Source organism: Coprinopsis cinerea, assembly GCF_000182895.1.
Source record: "Coprinopsis cinerea okayama7#130 chromosome 9 map unlocalized cont3.9, whole genome shotgun sequence".
In the NCBI taxonomy this organism is placed as follows: Eukaryota; Fungi; Basidiomycota; class Agaricomycetes; order Agaricales; family Psathyrellaceae; genus Coprinopsis; species Coprinopsis cinerea.
The window spans coordinates 1,179,039-1,196,588 of record NW_003307536.1 but is presented as its reverse complement, the minus strand read 5'-3'; the positions used below and the strand labels follow the sequence as shown (position 1 = coordinate 1,196,588).

General features: G+C 52.0%; 6 protein-coding genes across 6 annotated transcripts; 4 read left to right on the top strand and 2 right to left on the bottom strand.

Annotated features, from left to right (window-relative positions):
• Positions 1-276: 276 nt before the first annotated feature.
• Positions 277-3,411, top strand: CC1G_15177 (TKL/TKL-ccin protein kinase; the record flags this gene model as incomplete). Its single annotated transcript, XM_002910492.1, has 10 exons — positions 277-477; positions 539-982; positions 1,045-1,290; positions 1,341-1,529; positions 1,580-1,654; positions 1,704-1,955; positions 2,003-2,538; positions 2,593-2,626; positions 2,683-2,885; positions 2,936-3,411. 10 exons carry the CDS (start codon positions 277-279, stop codon positions 3,375-3,377), a joined length of 2,622 nt encoding a protein of 873 aa, XP_002910538.1. The 3' UTR covers positions 3,378-3,411.
• Positions 3,412-3,888: 477 nt separating this feature from the next.
• Positions 3,889-5,373, top strand: CC1G_15176 (hypothetical protein). The gene is made up of 2 exons (XM_002910491.1): positions 3,889-3,960; positions 4,024-5,373. Exon 2 carries the CDS (start codon positions 4,029-4,031, stop codon positions 4,974-4,976), a length of 948 nt encoding a protein of 315 aa, XP_002910537.1. The 5' UTR covers positions 3,889-3,960; positions 4,024-4,028; the 3' UTR covers positions 4,977-5,373.
• Positions 5,374-5,580: 207 nt separating this feature from the next.
• CC1G_15175 (hypothetical protein) lies at positions 5,581-5,763 on the top strand (the record flags this gene model as incomplete). Its single annotated transcript, XM_002910490.1, has 1 exon — positions 5,581-5,763. One exon carries the CDS (start codon positions 5,581-5,583, stop codon positions 5,761-5,763), a length of 183 nt encoding a protein of 60 aa, XP_002910536.1.
• CC1G_07693 (hypothetical protein) lies at positions 5,747-7,703 on the bottom strand (the record flags this gene model as incomplete). Its single annotated transcript, XM_001832254.2, has 5 exons — positions 5,747-6,255; positions 6,401-7,009; positions 7,058-7,238; positions 7,293-7,369; positions 7,421-7,703. 4 exons carry the CDS (start codon positions 7,701-7,703, stop codon positions 6,438-6,440), a joined length of 1,113 nt encoding a protein of 370 aa, XP_001832306.2. The 3' UTR covers positions 5,747-6,255; positions 6,401-6,437.
• Positions 7,704-9,939: 2,236 nt separating this feature from the next.
• On the top strand, positions 9,940-13,457 carry CC1G_07692 (hypothetical protein; the record flags this gene model as incomplete). Its single annotated transcript, XM_001832253.2, has 12 exons — positions 9,940-9,996; positions 10,067-10,170; positions 10,234-10,340; positions 10,400-10,416; positions 10,491-10,587; positions 10,647-10,678; positions 10,736-11,058; positions 11,116-11,587; positions 11,643-11,690; positions 11,748-11,807; positions 11,864-11,939; positions 11,992-13,457. 12 exons carry the CDS (start codon positions 9,940-9,942, stop codon positions 13,455-13,457), a joined length of 2,859 nt encoding a protein of 952 aa, XP_001832305.2.
• Positions 13,458-14,234: 777 nt separating this feature from the next.
• CC1G_07691 (NADPH dehydrogenase) lies at positions 14,235-15,872 on the bottom strand (the record flags this gene model as incomplete). Its single annotated transcript, XM_001832252.2, has 4 exons — positions 14,235-14,887; positions 14,958-15,528; positions 15,586-15,649; positions 15,705-15,872. 4 exons carry the CDS (start codon positions 15,870-15,872, stop codon positions 14,323-14,325), a joined length of 1,368 nt encoding a protein of 455 aa, XP_001832304.1. The 3' UTR covers positions 14,235-14,322.
• Between the last annotated feature and the right edge of the window lie 1,678 nt (positions 15,873-17,550).

Genomic DNA, 17,550 nt, shown 5'->3' with positions numbered 1-17,550 from the left:
ATGACATGGCCGCGTGGAAGCCTCGTTTCAACCAGCATGCTAGGAGCCAGCACTGCCTTGCTTCCATTGCGGCTCGTTTCAAAGAACGTGTAGCTTGTGGCCATGGGGCATGGGAAGGAGCACGAATAAGCGCCCTGGACCGAATAGCGATGACGAATTGAATTCAATACCAAATGTCAGAATGACAGTAACCAATCGGATAAGAAAGCAAGAGTGTCAAGCTCACTCTCTTCCTTACCCTATACCTTAACCCTTCACCGTTAGTTCTCGGTATCGATGTCAAGCAAACAAACCTTGGAGACATTGCATCGACGGTTACGGGAGTGCCAGTGTGGCGAAGTTAGCCTGGAACTGTTGCACGAGAAACCAGCGACCTGGATTGGCCACCATCGAGACGACATCGCTGCCATTTGCGCCGCATATTCCGAGTGTTACCCTATTCTGAAGGACGAAGGAATATCCGAAATGTTGTTTCCCGTTCGTAAAGCTTTTCATTCCACATCCATGCATCCGGCTGACTGGGACTGACGATCGATAGCGAACGTTCATTCTGGCGGCAGTCGTCCTGGGAAGTTCCGAGGAAAACACCAGGTCGGTTGCTTCGCGCCTCAAAGTTTCCTCTTTCGCTCATCGACGATCCTATTTGGTCTTCAGTGCTCTCAGGGAAATCCTCGATGCAGGACGTGGCCTGGATCGAGTGGCCCGCTTGGCCGCGTACAGGACACCCAAGGATGGGTTGCGACGTATTCTACTGTCAGAAACGGCTCCTACGCCTGGATTCATCCCGCGAAATGTCGTAGACGCAAATTTCCAAGCACCGCGTACGTCCCTACGCCCTATGGTCAACGAGCTCTTGCTCTTGGAAACGGCACATATCGCCGCCTTGGTCGTGGATTGCATTGAACAGGGGCCTGGGCAAGACACATTGTTCTTGAAAAAGGATCCGGAAGTGGACCAAAATCTCATAGATCTATTCCAAGGGGTGCGTCCGTTTACTTCTCACCTTCTAGTAAAGCGTTACTCAATGTGCAACGTCGACCGTAGCTTCTTGATTACCCTGCCCTCAAGAGTATCCACCCCATGATTTTGCGTGCCCTCATCCACCTCGTGAAGGAAGCTGCACTATTCCCCCGCTGCCTCGTCCATCAGGATGTCAACATCCCAGGCCAGCGCTGTACCGCAATTGGCTCGTTTGGAGATGTTTGGAAGGGGGACCTTCGTGGACAGGCAGTCGCAGTCAAGGTCATGCGACAACATGTAACGGGTATACCGGTGGATTCGATCATCAGAGTGAGTAACGTCGACGTCTGTGCAGGGATTCTCTTATCATTCTTAAACAGGGATATGGTCGGGAGGCCATCCTGTGGAGCCAGCTTCATCATCCCAATGTCCTGCCATTTTACGGCATTTACCTCTGGCCAAGCGAAGACTCCGGCCCGACTTGGGTTTGCTTACTTTCTCCTTGGATGGCAAATGGAAACCTTTCCCAGTACCTTGAGGCCAGGCCCGCTTTGGATCGCATGCCCCTGGTGAGCTTAAGACCGCACGACGTGTCAACTTGTCGCTCATCTTCTGTCAGGTTCGAGACATTGCTCGTGGGTTGAACTACCTACATTCCTTGGACCCCTCCTTCATCCATGGCGATATTAAATCTGTAAGATGCACAGCCCACGTTCAGTAACACTCTTTAACAATGCTCTTAGAATAATATTCTCGTGACCCCCTCTGGGACTGCGTGCTTGGCAGACTTCGGACTAGGCCGTCTCGCACCGGATGCCCGCCTGGGCTGGCGTTCATCGACTGTTGCAACGGGAGGGCCGTATCTCTTTTCGGCCCCGGAATTGCTTGTCGAGGATGTGCAACCTGCCAAAGGACCAGGTTCTCACGAGGTGACACCAGCGAAAAAGAAGTCAACCCAGACGGACGTCTACGCATTTGCCTGTGTTGTTTACGAGGTACGGTGGTTCACCTCTTACCGGTTCCGGTTGCTCAACTTATCCAGATGTACACGGGCACACCTAGATTTGTAAACCTTGCGTTGGCTGAAGCCTACCGAGCAATCATTTCGAATGAGCCTTGCGAGCGACCTGCTGCGATGCCAGAACCACTATGGGCTTGGATTAATCGGGCATGGGACCTCAACCCCGACCGAAGACCAGCGATGTCTGAATTCATCCAAGAGTTCGATACTGGGCCACCATCGATACAGTACAAGTGGGACTCCAAGCCCGTCTCGAACCTGCGATCCACGACATTTTTGGCGGTGCCTCCTACTCCGATTCGCATTCAGCCACCCAGGTTGGGGACAAGTGCGTCCTCACTCAGTGCGAGCACCATAACTAGTTCGGGTGCCTCTTCTACGACCCTCGAGGTACCGCAATGCGATAGTCCGGTTGAAGACTATGAAGTTGTCAATGGCTTTGACGACCCTCCGCCAGAGAAGTCCGCCCCAAGGCCCGAGAAGCCTCTCCCAAGACGTCCGGCCAGAGTGCCCAGGTCACAGGCGTCGTCATTCCTGGAGGATGACATTATAATTGCGTTGGTATTCTTTCCCACTAGTGTCGAATTGCTGGGCTCACCCACCACTTCCAGGTTAATGGGCCCGACCGGTAGTGGGAAAAGCACAGTGAGTGGTTTACCGACAGGCACCCTTCCTCATTGACACTGATGCATTTTGAGCAGTTCATTAATTGCGCGTTGAACGACTATGTTGCGCCCGTCTCGCACACGATAACATCCTGTACGAAGGAAGTTGGAGTGTACGGGTGCTTCCATCCGAACCAGCCGGGTCGGCGAGTGTTCCTCGTCGACACTCCAGGGTTCGAAAGTACAGCCATGCACGATCGCCAAACTTTGGAGTTGATCGCTAAATGGCTAAAGGAAACGTGAGCTTTTTTCCGGACGCATTCCCGACGCCCAACCTAAATTGTTCCAGGTATCAAACGCACGTTGTGCTCACAGGGGTTTTGCAATTCCACTCGATCGCTGATGCCAGGGTTGGAGGCACAAAAAGAGACAACTTAGATGTCTTCCGAGCGATGTGTGGCCAGGATGCGCTCAAGAACGTTGTCTACGTCTCGACAGGTTGGGAGGACTTGGATGAAGAAGAGCAAGGTGAACGAAGGCAGCATCAGCTTGTCAATGATTACCTTGCAGAACCTCTGCAGCATGGGTGTCGCTACCAGCCTTTCCTCCAGCGAGACTTCGACGCGGCTTGGGCTATCATCGACCTTTTCCAAGAGAAAAGAAGGGCGCTGAAAATACAGGAAGAGATGGTGAAATACAGATGGCGTCTAACGCAAACATCTGCCTATAAAGCTCTATCTCGCAAATTTATTAAGGTGTTTAAATTCAAACGAGGTAGTACCATGAACTGATGCGTGTATGTCATATCAATATAAAAGTCTATGCATATCGGCACAATAATCAAGTCGTCATGAGTAGTTCTGTAGACTCGAGCTTTCCGAGTGAAGGTATGTTGCCTCCGACCTCGTAAGATCCGGAACAGCCGCAGTAGCTGCACAGCCATGAGACCATTTCTTCCTTCCCACCATGACTCACTTGCGACCCCGTCTGTCGTAGTCCATTTCTGAGGCGTCTAGTCGCTGCCAGACGAGGCCAGCCCTCGGGTCTTGTCGCGGGTTTTGGTCGTTGGTAACTGTCCGACATCCAAACAAGGGCGCTTGTTCATCTTGTGTTTGACATCTGTGTCCAAAATGGTTTGTTGGATGATGTAGCACAATGAAGAGCGGTGGATACCGCATATCCGTCTGGGTGTGGAAGCCACCAGAACCACAGCACTGCTTTCGGAGCACAGGGCTGTCCAAAGATAAAGATAGATCAGCTATAACAGCTGCGCTCTCCATGAGAATCACAGCAACTCCAACCCTTTCCAGCACACCTCACAGTCGAGCTTACCCGGCTACCTTCACCACAGTAGCTCGCACTTTCTCCGGACAGGTATGTCAACCATTGTACTCTGTATGACTCGGGGGTTCTGACACGAAGATATCTGCTCTCTAGAAAAAATGCGCTCTACTAGACCTGCACTTAGATTGAGCGAGCCACCATCGTACAATGCCCCCTTCTACGCAGATCCATGGGGACAAGATAGTGGTTCCCCCACTTCTGAGACAGCCCATTCAGACTACTACGGCACCCGATCCACCGCCAGCTCGTCTCGGACATCCTCTACATGCTCCCACGTCGTTCCCGAAGCTGCCTTCCTCGCAAGGTCAGGAGGAGGCGACGTCCAATACATCGTTGACCCCTACTTCGGCTACAAAGACATTGCCGACCTCTGCACGGCCTACCTCGTCAAAGCCTTTCGGTCCCATGAAGAGACCGAATCCTCACAACGACTGGGACAGCCTCGCCTCCCCATCTTCATCGCCCAGTTGATGCACATCACCGGCGTCCCCCTCAAGGTGGTCATCGCCGCCCTCATCCTCCTCCAGCGGTTCCGCAACCTCCAACCGCCCAACGACACCCGCTCCTTCTCGGGCCACCGTCTCTTCATCGGCGCCCTAATGTTGGCATGCAACGACGACAACCTGCAGAACATGATGGCGCACGATGCAAGCAGTGCGGCGTACTGGAGTGAGATCTCACTCTTCTCAGAAGCCGAGCTTGACGAGGTCTTCAACACACTCTATGACGAACTCGATGGGAACGTTGTCGTGTTTCCCTCGTACGCAGCGGCCCTCGAGAAGCTCAACAACCCTCTCGCGATCAAATCATTCGAAGGAGACTTGGATTTCGTGTCATCTGACGAGACGGGCCTTGATTGGGAGGATGGCAACGTATCTCCGACCCTGTCAATGTCGTCCACGTCGATGCCACCCCCCGAGGCAAGACAGGATAAACTCCGCTCAAGGGGAGGAGGGACCACAGCACCACAGAAACAAACTCGCAACGTGCCATCTGTACGGACAAGAATAGCCTCTTTATTTGGGAAGAAGGCTAGGACGTGTTGAAAGAAAATGATCATTTCACAGCAACCGTGTGTTCTTTTTTGTTACAGTCTTCTTTATAGGCGCCCATCCTTTTTCCACATTTCTCTCGCTTTCTTGATGTTGTAAGTCTGGGACACTTTCCTTTGTTGTATTACTGATCTATTCTCGTTACCTGTGCTTTCTGTTTGTTTCCATTGGGTTTTTTTCTCGCTTTTCGAATTCTTCCTATCGTACTCTACAGCAACAGCTGCCACGCCTCAACCTGTATTTATAGTATTGCAACGCAGTGTATCATACAATCCGCGTACATCCTTGCTGTATCATAACACTCTTATGCTTTATGAGTGTGCTGTAGCTCTAGTATTCGTACGTTTTCAAAAATAGATGCGAAGCAATAGAAGTCTAATGAAGTGCGTTCTGATATCTGAAGCCAAGTGTAATCATTGCTTTATGTGGCCCCTTTCTTCTTCACGCAGAAAATTCCATCTCATCTTTCGAAGTTCATTCAAAGCATCGGAAAGAACCCAGAAATCACGTCCTACGCTGTCCAGGAGAAGGCCATGCATTCGTCAAGGATCTTGGTTACACGAGGAATAGTCTTTCTTTCTTCCAACAGATTGTATATATGGGTTACGACTACAAGTACAACAAGAACGAGATATCAGCGATGAAAAACGCAATCATCACCTTCCTGCTAGCAGGCCACGACGGAATACAACATAACAAGATAGACGGAGACGACACGGAGGAGCTCGAAGCAATCATACAAATCATGCATAACAAGAAAAGGAGTATCACCAGCGGTTGAAATCAACAAGGGTCACTGGGAGACTACTAGAGAATAAAAATGTACTTCAAAGCGTCAAAACACATAAATAGATCGTGAATAAGAGAGGGATGAGAAAGCAGCATGAGAGTGGAGAAACAGCAGATATAATCAGACCATAACGGCGGCAAGGTAATACGGATTGTCACATACAAGTCGGGATAACCTAAGGTCATTTGACGAGCAACAACCGGGTCCACAACGAGCACAGCTCTGACAGCGACCCAAGATAGGGCCCAGTTGAAGGTCAAAAAGCCAGTGGACACCCCGAAAAAGTAAAAACAAGAAAAAAGGAAACCGGGGTTGGGTGTGGTGTGGATATGAAATGAAACCTTGGATTGGAAAGTCTGGTCCAAGAGGTGGTCGACGAACCTAGGCCAAGGCCGGCGTCTATGTGACGAAATCGTTGACGACGTTAACGGATAACCACGAAAGAGGTGTTGGTCTATTCGATCGGGGGAGATTGTAGATTGCCTGTCGGTGGTTGTTATGCGGACATTCATGAAGCGCCAGGGGAGTGGGAATGAAGGACATTATCGATTCAAGGGTTGGGCATACGGATAAAGGCAAAACCAAGATTAAGTGTGAATGGAAGAAGATTTATAACATGCACACTCACAAGAACGAGCAGAAGACATAACACGAGGATGATAAAATTAAGGTGGCCCATTTGCCGGGCCTTCTGTCTCCGAAGTCGAGTCGTCGTCGTCGTCCTTGTCCTTGCCGTTGCGGGCAGTCTTTGCCCGTTTATTCTTGGAGGCCTCCCCACCCTTGGAATTGCGTGGCCGTTTCTTCCCGTTCGCGTCGGCACCGTTTGCGTCGGGTGCTGCATCGTCCTTCTTGGACGTATCTGAAGGGTTGACCGTTTGAGGTTGCTCCTGAGTGCCGTTTTGAACGGCAGGAGCAGCAGCAGGGGCTGAAACAGACCCTGGCGGAGGGGGAGCCATGTGTGGCGGATACATAGGGTAATAGGGAGGGTATCCTCCGGGATGGATATAGTATGGCATCATCGGCGGCTGACCAGGTGGCGGGTGAGGGGGCGAGCCTTCTGCCCCAGGTTGACCTTCAGGAGGATGAGGAAGGTATGGAGGCGGCGGATAAAGAATTGCGGGGTAGTAGCCTTCGGGAGGAGCGAAACCGGGAACAGCATGAATGGCGGCTCCGGCTGGAGGAGCGGCAGCGGGAGGGGCGGATGCAGGGGCTTGTGTACCTGATGAGGGCCAGTCACCTACGTCAAGGTCAGAGTTATTGGAGGAAGTGTGGTGGATCTCTTTACCTTGGAACGAAGGACTTTCCGATGTCGACTTGTTCTTCCGCTTGTACGGACCGCGTTTGATTCCCTTCTTGCGTTCTTTACGTTGACCGTCCACGCAGCTGTCCGAGATGCCATACTTCTGACAACGTTCACAAGGCCGGTTCTCATCGCAACGTTTGCACGCGGCGGCACAGTTGGTACACTGAGACGAGATGAATGATCATATTCGTGGTATGGCAGGCGGAAATGTACGTACAGCCATCTTCACTTGCTTGCGCTTTGGCTTCGTAACCGCTGCTGCACCTGCAGCGCCCACAGGGGGCGTGGCCAGGGCTATGCAACCAGTCAATACATGCCCTTGACGGAAGGTAATCACTGGCGTACCTTGGCCCTGGGGTGGTTGAGGGTAGTAAACGACACCCGGTGGTCCGAACATCATGTAAGGACCTGGAGGAACACCATTCTGACCGTTTTCGGCGTGACTGCCGTCTGCTGGTGCAGGAGGATAAGCGAAATAGGGGCCTGGAGGGTAAGGCGCAGCCCCGGGTGGTGGTGGGTAGGGACCGCCGTAAGGTTGTGGATAAGGGACCTGGACTGCTGGAGGTGGTGGCGGTGGATGATAGGGTTGTTCCTGAGGCCCAGAAGGCGCTTTATTCTGCTCAGCCATTGAACCCGCAATCGCGTCTACGTTGAGTGGCTCTTCGCGACACGGTTTGTTAGAAATCGGTGGCTTGTTGAGAGTGAGACATACAGTAAATTAGGGTCGACAGGGTCCTGGCGATGAGCACAGGTCGTAAAAAGGTAGCTTTGTCGTCGCTGCAGGTAATCATTGTCGTCAGCGTCGGTAAAGACAGTGAGCGGCAAGGGAACTGGACTTGCTGGATGAGTAGGAAAAATGCTCACTCCGACTTAAACTGCGAGTTTCCGACTCGTCGCCGCTCAGACTTGCTCCAAGGTCCGCTCTTGGGCGACTACAACCGCGTTGTCGGATTCGATGTCAAAGATCGCCGCTCGAACACGTTCTCTGTGCTCGGGCCAAAGTTCTACTGAGGACGCCCAACCAAACGGTCGAAATTCTGAAAATCAAAGGGGAAGGACCGTTGGCCGGGAGCGTGGATGCTGGCACAATGTGGGAACAACGCCTAAATCTAGTAATAAGTCCGTGCGCACGCTCCCCAAGCCTACGTCCTACCGCCTTTTACTGCATTATAAACTCCCTAGGGCTTCCTCTCCAGCTATATACCAACTCTGGTGAACCAGAGCAGCGATATTTTGTTGCAGTCTGTCGGACTTTTGACCTGGATGCAACTCGGAGAAACGGTCTGCACTCCGACGCATCTCCTGTACTCCGCCACTCAACTCAGCTGCTCTCCCATCCACCGATATCCCTGCAAGCGACACCTACAAAATAATCTATTATATCTCATGAACCACAACGTCTGGAACGAGCGATAGATGTCAGTTCTCACTTGAGCTTTCTCCACTGATTGCTATCGCTCCTACGAGGGCAAGTTGTGCCGATGCGCGACATATGAATAGCCGTGAAAGCATCAGGAGGAAATAAGCCATTGAATACGTCGTTCAAGTTGTCCTATCTCACGAGAAGCTTTTCCAGACACATTTTACACCTGTCTCCCCAAGTCTCGGCTCTTTTGCTCAGAGCCATTACTCCCGACATCGTTCATCGATTCGGACTCTAGCACATTCTAGGATCAGGTTCGTTGGCGATAGAACTGCTAACTATCATCAGGCGTGAAGCATGTCCCCCCTTCCACAGTGGGCGCCTGGTCCATCGTAACCTTCTTGAACGTCAGCCCTGAGGGAACGTTCACTCGGTTCCTTCGTGCGCTATGAATACCCGCACACCTAGTCTAGCACCCTGATCTCCGTGCTCAGGCTCTCCTTACGTGACGTACCCTTCTGTCGCTCATATTATCCATGCTCCCCGGCCCTTCGAAGTTCATTCCATTCGCGATCGATGTTGAAACTCTAAGCTAGGCACCTGACGTAGGCAATCACAGTTTTGTCCAGACTCAGCCTCAGAAGCATATAGGATTAGACGCTGATACTCAAACAGGGGTCCTTGCGCAGCGAGGCCGTGCCATGCCATGGTCCCCCTTGCCCTCAAATTAATGCTATTGATTCAAGTCACTGATAAGGATAGGCAGATTGTTCCTTCCATGCAATTACATTCACGGCTATTTAGCGCTCGGTAGGGCCGTTGCCAACGATATCAAGGTCACAGGACGAATAGCACCATCCGGCCGCCCATCGCGGTGACATTGGGACCAGCGCTTTATTAGCGGCTACCCACGACGTGGCAGGGAAAAAATTAACGCTGATGGGGACAAAAGGGGTGAGTCAGGCCCGATAAGCGCCCGCTTGGCGCCAGACGCTACAAACAAAGCTCCGTGTTTGGCCGGCGAATCACGCTCCACGCTGGAATGGAAAACCCTGAAACGGGATGACAGAATGTTCGCGGGCAGTTATGGAGTCACTAGACTAAACGTTGTATACACGAACCCTAGACGCAGTAAAATGCACGAACAACGTGTAAGCCGTATGAGAATTGGGCGCTTCGATGGCGTTAAATAAAGAGTGGTGTGGATCAAATCCGGTGATGGGCCAGTGGTAGTATGGCACCGTTCGGGGCTTTAAATGATGAAATAATTTCAAATGGCGACGGCCGAGCGCTTCCTCTGGGTGGATTGCCCTTTCTTCCCTCGTTGACACCACCTTCCCCCTCTCTTTTCTCCCACTACGTCCCTTTGCTCCCGTCGTCGTCCCGCCCTGTCCCCGACGTCCAACGACGACCACCGACGATCACGACACGTTTGCAAGCCACCGCACATCGTCAACACAACCTGCAGCTCAGTTTCACCATCGATCCATCCAAATCAGCCATGCAGACCTACGACCAGCGAAGTCCCTCGATAACCCGCCAAGACTCCACCGCAGAGGTACGAGAACGCTCAAGCCACAGGTTTCGGTACCAATCGGGCATTCATTGGATCCTGGCTCTGTTTGCAGATGCACCCCGAGGAACCCAGGTTTTCAGCGGCTCAAAAGGGGAAACATAGGGAGTTCTCATTGGCCACATGTCATCTGAATCGAGCGCCTACCTCCTCAGCTCGGTATGTGGATATCACTCGTCATCACGAAGGAGTGCCGCTTATGGCCACTACGGGCGCTCTTAGTTCAACGTTATTTTTGGACGACCCTCCTGTCGACCATACAAAAGAAGGTAGGTTGGAGAGGGGAGGACCAGGGCCAGAAGTTAGGACAATGTCGCCACCGGCTCGAGGTACGTGGAGCCATTTCTCTCTTTGACGCAAGGCCACTCATCCTCGTGTTATGCCACAGACGCCCATCACGACATCGTGAGTTATTCATTTATGCAAGCTGTCGGTACTCGTTTAACGCCTTACCTACCGTCTTGATCGGCGGTTATCAGGTGCATCCCATGGCATACAACCGCAACGAGCAGCCCGCAGACCGTTCTGTGTACGGACCCCCAAGAAGATCGCTATCTCACGTTTCGGCGCTTGAAGGTGTGTGATTTTCGTCATTTCGACCCCAAAATGGCACCTGATCCTTCGTTATCACCAAGATGAACCCATGAGCAAGAAACTTCGGCTCACAGTGAGTGTTGTCATCCTCGCAGCCCATTAGTCCGAAATTGATCGATTTTGCCCCCAGACACCTGCTTTCGGCCCTATTGGACGCCCTACGCCACCACACTGGAGTGTTGACATCTATGAACGGCAACTATTCCCCAAGGCACTTGGCTATCCACTCGCCATACCCGCCGGCTTGAGGGTTGGGGACGTGTGTTTCATCTCGGGAAGTGGCAAGATCCAGCGCTGTTTCAACATCACGGCCCCAACGGAACTTCCGCATTACTTTTCGGTTCTTCATCCTCCGCTAAGCGCCCTGGACACGTGCAAGTATCAAGACTTTCCACCCAAGAGCTATGTCGCCAGCCACTCTCTGAAGCAAGTGCGAGATGACCAAGCCCTCGGGTAAGTCGGTCTTGCGTTTTCATTACCTCGCCTTTGTCTAATTCCGATTGCGAACAGCGGACTTGCCTTCCAGTGTGATGCCAACAGCGAGGCTGCGGTTCTCGTGTTCCCTCAAGGCGCAGTCTCTACCGAACTCATGGACCTGTCAAGATTCCAAGAGTACATCTCTCAGAATGCAGGGAACTGGGGTATCTATCAACGAAATCTCGAGCGTGAAATTGGAGAGAAGGTCGAGATCCGCCTGGTTACATCAACTCTCACAGCGCCATTCTGGGCAAACGCAGTCGTCGTTGCGGAGGGAGCAGGAAGTATCCTCAAGTTTGCAGAGACGAAGACTATCGACGGCCGCAGTGCCTACGTCTGGGACACAAGGGGATTTGCAAAGGCCGCTGTCAGCGCATCTGACGCGTGGAACCCGGCGTCCAGGAATGACTGCACCATCGTCAAAATGTTCACCATCAGTCCGCGAAAGGAGACTATCTCGACGGCTGCCCCAGCGGATGGCGCTGGTCCTATGGAGAGTGGCTTCGTGAGTGTAACTCCTTGTCACTGCCTTGTCGAAAGCTTATCTTTTGTGTGACTAGCGTCGTGGACACCCATCGGATATGATCAATAGACGCCTGCTTACGATGGTACGTGATACTTATAGTTAGGTTTGACTTACAATAATTGATCATCATATCCTACAGGACGGTAACGCAAGAGTTGTCGTCTCCCATGACAGAGATTGGTGTGCAATTATGAAACAAGTAAGCTTCTTGGGCGCTCACTAACTGTCCACAAGTTGACAATGTTTCCATGTCAGTCGGATAAGGTATCTCTCGAGGAACCCGAGCTTCTGGAACGAGTGTTCAAGCACCACGAATTGCACACAGAGGGCGGTAAGTGGATTCAGAGCCTTTAATTGGTGTAGAAGCTGATGTTGGGAATAAGATACCGTTTTCCTGCGTTACAAACATGTCCGGGAGAAGAGGAGGACACCAGAAGACTTGAAGAAGCAGATCGACGAGCTGCGGGAATCCTTGGACAAGATTTCGAAAGAAGACGGCGCGCAACGTGCCGAGGTCCTTCACGCCATTACCACCAACATTCTCTCTTATCTTCGACTCGGAGGTTCCAAGAATCCTCAGCATGCAGAAATCCTGCTATCAGTCGCCCTGGTCAACGCCAAAGAAGAAGTATCGATTTTGGAAGCGAGGAACGAAGTTACGGTCGAAGCGTTGCACCAACTCGGCTCAACAGTGTGGACTGCGTTTGAAATGACCGGGGAACTGAAGTATCTTGACCAGGCTATCCAATCATACCGAAAATCGCTCAACCTCGACCCCGTTCATCGTGATTCCATGTCGGATCTCGCCATCTCTCTATGGGCCCGCTTTAACCGCTACAAGCAACAGAAGGACCTCGATGAATTGATTGAGCTATACAAAGCGTTGGTGTTTAGCAGGACGGTTAACGACCCTAGCGAGGTTAAATGGCTCAACAGCCTCGGCATGGGTCTGTGGGAGAGGTTCAGGCGTTTGAAGGATCCTCAGGACATGGACCAGGCTGTGGCCCATCTCCAACGGGCGTCCAGGTCCTATCCTATCCCTTGTGACCCATTCACTCTCAGCAATCTTGGCAACGCACTCCTCGCTCGCTCTCGCCATCGCCGTGACCTCAATGATCTGAACGAGGCTCTGATTCATTATCGCAAGGTCCTCCAATCCGCTTCCCCCCTACATCCAGGTCGATCGGCGTTCCTCTCCAATTTGGCAGACGCCCTGCTTGAGCGTTACGAACGCACGTCCAGCATCACTGACCTCAACGAGGCTGTTCGGGCTTACGAACAAACGCTCGAGCTTCCCCCTCCCCACCATCGTGACAAAGTAACATGCATCCTGATGTACGCCAATGCGCTTCAGGATCGGTTCAGGAAGACCTACGATGCCGACGACCTCAACTTGGCTATCAAGAAATACCGAGAGGCTAAGCTGAGGTCGTCGCCGGCCCACCCGAGTTACGCAAGGCTGATGGAAAACCTCCTCCTCGCGGAACAGGAATTACGCCGAATGAATGCAATCACAGGATCAACGAGCCCACCACCACGTTCAAGCCACTCGTCTCCGACAAGTCCTCGCTCGCAACGTGCAACGGTACCGCCTAACCGAGAATGGATCGTCCACCACCATCCCGCTCCCGCACCGCCTCAAGCCCCGCCCACACCCAATGGCAGTAGTCAGAAGTTCCGCATAGTCCGACCGCCAATGAAGAAACCCTACAGCAAGAAGACGTCGTCGACATCGGAAAGCGAAGAGGACAATGCACCAGAAGAACGACCTCCCAGTCCACCGCTTTCGCCTCGTCATGGTCTTCCGCCCCGTGCCAGGAGGCACCATACCCTCGCCCATATCCCTTAAGCGTCTGAAGACAGGCCCCTATATTCCTCAATATCCAACATCAAGCCTTTGTCAAGTATATTCGTAGTCCCGTCAAGTTGCAAGCCAATGAACATTATGACTGAATATGAAACATTTTCTTTTTTTTTCTTATCATCACTCATGACCCGCCATCCTCATCCACCCACCTACCCGCCCATGTTTCTCGGGACCTGTGTACCCATCGCGTGGGGCCCCGACTCACCTTCCAATGCGACCTTGCGTGTCCATTGAGATGGAAATGGTCGATCACCCGACGTCGTGGATGGCACTGGCTTCCTGGAAACCGGGCCGCGCTTCGCTACTAACACTTTGTCTAGGAAGCAGCGCATCTGTTCAACCTGCTTTGGTTCGGAAGCAGATGTGTTACCTCGCCCCATTCGGTGCAGTGCTCAACTACTGCTTTCGAAGTTCAGAAGGTTGGGTTGATGGGTTACCTCCTACACAAAGGGGAGTCGGCTGTTTTCTGTTCCCCTCGTCGAGCTTTCAAATTCATTGTTGCCATGATATTGTTTCAATTTGCATTCTCATGTATTTTTCTTCGTGGCTGGTCTTGTGTTCTTCCCACTTTTCTTCTCTTTCTTTTTATCTTCTTGGACTCCTACTCCTCTTCTGTATTGGTGCGATTGTAACGTCTTCGAATATTAGAGCAGATACACTACCGACATGTACAACATCGACGCCCATATTTATTTACCGAAATCGAAATGCGGGCTTAGACCATGCTTTCCCTTTTCAAGTCCTGCCAAGTGTGTGATAGGAGCAGTACCATTGTGGAATAAACTACGTTTTGGCGTTGACATCCTCACTAACTGGGTAGTGCATTGAACAATCCATTATCAATCTCCTAAACCTTGCAGCTTCCCACTTTCGTCTTGCAACTCTCCACTTCAGGGTGACTGTGGTCTTCCTTCCCGTCGCTGGTCCTGGCACCCCGTCCTTGGAACCCCCAACGAATCTGGCCTGGAAGCTGGATCTGAATATCCTTGCTTCCGTCGGATAATTCGTCGGCCCATTGCCAAACGGTACCGGGATGGCGCTGGAACTGGCGACCCACAAATATAACGTCCGCGCTGGCCAACAGCAACGCTTCAGCTACTTGTGCGGTAGTAATGGCCCCCACCGTCGAGACTAGGAGGCGAGGAAGACGACCGCCATTGCTGGTAGACTTGTCCTTGACGTTAGAAGGGAAGAAACTCCGAGCGCCGATGGATTGCATCACGTCTCTCGCAAAAGGGGCTTGATAGGCTGGCCCGCCCTTGATCTTCTGTTTCGGATGATTGCCGCCAGAGGACACGTCGAGAAGGTCGACTCCGTGTTCGTACAGGATTGGGGCCAGGCGGACTGTATCCTCGGATTTCCAGGACGGTTCATTGGGCATACTTTCTTCCAGCCACTCCGTAGCGGAAACCCTGGACAGAACTTCCGTTAGATTCCATTTCTTTCCTTTGCAGGAGCGAACATGCTATCAAGAGAACTCACCTGACAAAGAGCGGCATCTCTTCGGGGATGATGGACCGCACGGTATCAACAATCTCAATGAGAAGCCGGGTTCGATTTTCGAAGCTACCGCCATATTCGTCGGTTCTTTTGTTGCTGACAGGGCTGAGGAATTCACTGAGGAGATAGCCATGTGCCGAGTGAATCTCGATGACGTCGAACCCAGCTTTGAGCGCTCTCTTAGCGCCATCGGCAAAAGCTTGGATGATACCCTTTATACCCTCCTTGGTAAGCTCCTTGGGATGAGGGTAATCCTCCGAGTACGGGATTGCAGAGGGTGCCCAGACGTCATCTGGCCAGCCTCCAACTTCTTTGGAAGCTGTGGGTGCACCGGAGATCCAGGGCGCTACCGTAGACGCTTTCCTGCCCGCGTGGGCGAGCTGGATGCCGATATTTTGGCTCTGGGAGTGGCAGAATGTGACAACGTCTTGGAGAGGTTTGATGTGTTCGTCAGACCAGATCCCAGCATCTTCAGGAGTGATACGACCGTTGGGGAGTACGGCGGTTGCTTCGATCATGGTTAACCCAGGTCCTCGAGTGAAGATTCCTCCCACTGCATAACACCATCAGACGGCCTTGACAGGTATAGGAATACAGAAGAACAACGAACAGTGAGCCATATGCCAGGGAGTGAATTTGCCATTCTCAGCAGAATATTGACACATGGGCGAAACCTGTCATGTGTCGGTGAGCATATGTTGGTCCCTATTGGCTCCCCAATAAGCATACCCAAATCCTGTTCTGGAACTCTACACCGCGAATCCTCAAGGGGTTGAATATCTTCGGCTGGTGTGCTCCGCTTGGCTGGGGATCGAACGCGGTACCTGCAGGAGGGTCCTGCGCTGGAGTGAAGTAGGGAATGCCTTTGGCAGGGACGTTCCGGTTGCAGGTTGCCATAGTGGTAGCTTAGGCCTTGGGGAATGGTTTCTGGCTTCGAGGTCTGCGTCTATATGAGCAATCATTCATTGTCTGACCACCAAATGACCGTGTCTAAGACTGTGGTGCTCCAGGTGAACCACTCTAGTCGCACAAGTGACGTATGAAACGATATCAGTATTTATGTCGTTAGTTGCGCAGAAATAGGCTCCAAGGAGGCAGGAAACTCACGTTCTGAGTTTTGGATACTCCATGGTGGAGATGATGGGCCATGGCACCAGGCGTTCTCTCCGCCGTCATCTCGACGACAGGGTTTGCCAGTGCGAAGGCCCACCTTGGCTGAGTTTGCTGAGTTCTAATGTTCTACCTTCCGACCTAAGTCAGTCCTGGTACGCTGACTATCACCATTGCCCACACGCTGCAAGTTCTCCATAATCTCGCTGTAGCTCTGATAATGTGTTGGAAAAAAAAAACTGATTCCTCCCAGTCCGCGGAATCCACTTGCGACCGGGCGGTTACTCGGGCGCTCACGAGATTAAGCGCCCAGTAGGCCCTATGGCTTCTCAGGCTTCTCAGGATCGTCAAGGCACATGGGAGCCGGTCTAAGAAAGCCGTGAAACGCGAGGAAGGGGATGAACACACCAATCTCTTCGGTTCCATCACCGGGCCCCTTGTCCTGTGTCTAAGGCGATGCTAACTCGCACAATTTTTGTAAATCGGCGCTAGCGATAAGTATACGCTGTCGGCGTTATACCCGACGACTTTTAACCGACCACGTCGGAGAGTGGGGCTGGATGGCCTTGGTGGTCACGGCGTCTAGATTCAGCGAAGGAATTCTTGTGCTCGGTGAAACCGGTACTGCATCTGAGTGTGAAATGTGCATCCTACTCCAGCGTCACATTCCTGGTGAAATGGCAAGGTTCCGCATGGGTCATCGGATACGCCGCAATGCGTATCCGCTCTTCGTGAAGCAGGTACCTCCAGAGCCGAGACTCCTTCTAATTATAAGTAAGGCAAAGTCAAGTGATTCACTCGGGCCGTTCAATGTACCTTGTGGTTACCTCCTCCATTCAAGCGGCCCTTCTTTTAGCGCTGGAATTCTTTCTCCTTTCAAATTTCCTTAAAGGGCACCGCCTTCCGATGAGTTTTACTTGACGTACTGCGCATTCTTCTCCAGTCGCCTCCAAAGAGGCGGAAGAACCAAGTAGCGGTCTCGTCAGCCCGTTGACAATACAGATGGACGCAGTCATACGCACAGCATTTGTCCCCGGGCCACTACTTTCCAGTTCACGAGAACCATACCGAAGCTTACAACGAACAATGTACCAGAGTAAACCGGCCTCGTCCCAGATGCACAGACAAAGTAGTCTCTATGACTAAGGGATATACTTATCTCCCTTCCCCGAAGCTCGAGCCCTGGGAGTGAACCCCGGGGCTGACGATGTCATCGGACACTGAAACGCAATTTCTGCCTTCGAACGTCTCTTTGTCTCCTGTTGAGACATAAGTACAGGCACCTTACCTTCTGGCATCAAAAACGCTCCACCATGCGGGACTTCGAAACCTGCGAGCGCCTTCACTGCTTGTTTCAAAAGAGACAGAATCCAACCCTCGCACCTATCTTGCAGAGTATCTAGGATTTAGTTGATCCATCACCTCGATATGAAACAGTTCCAAGAAGAACATCTATAATTATCTA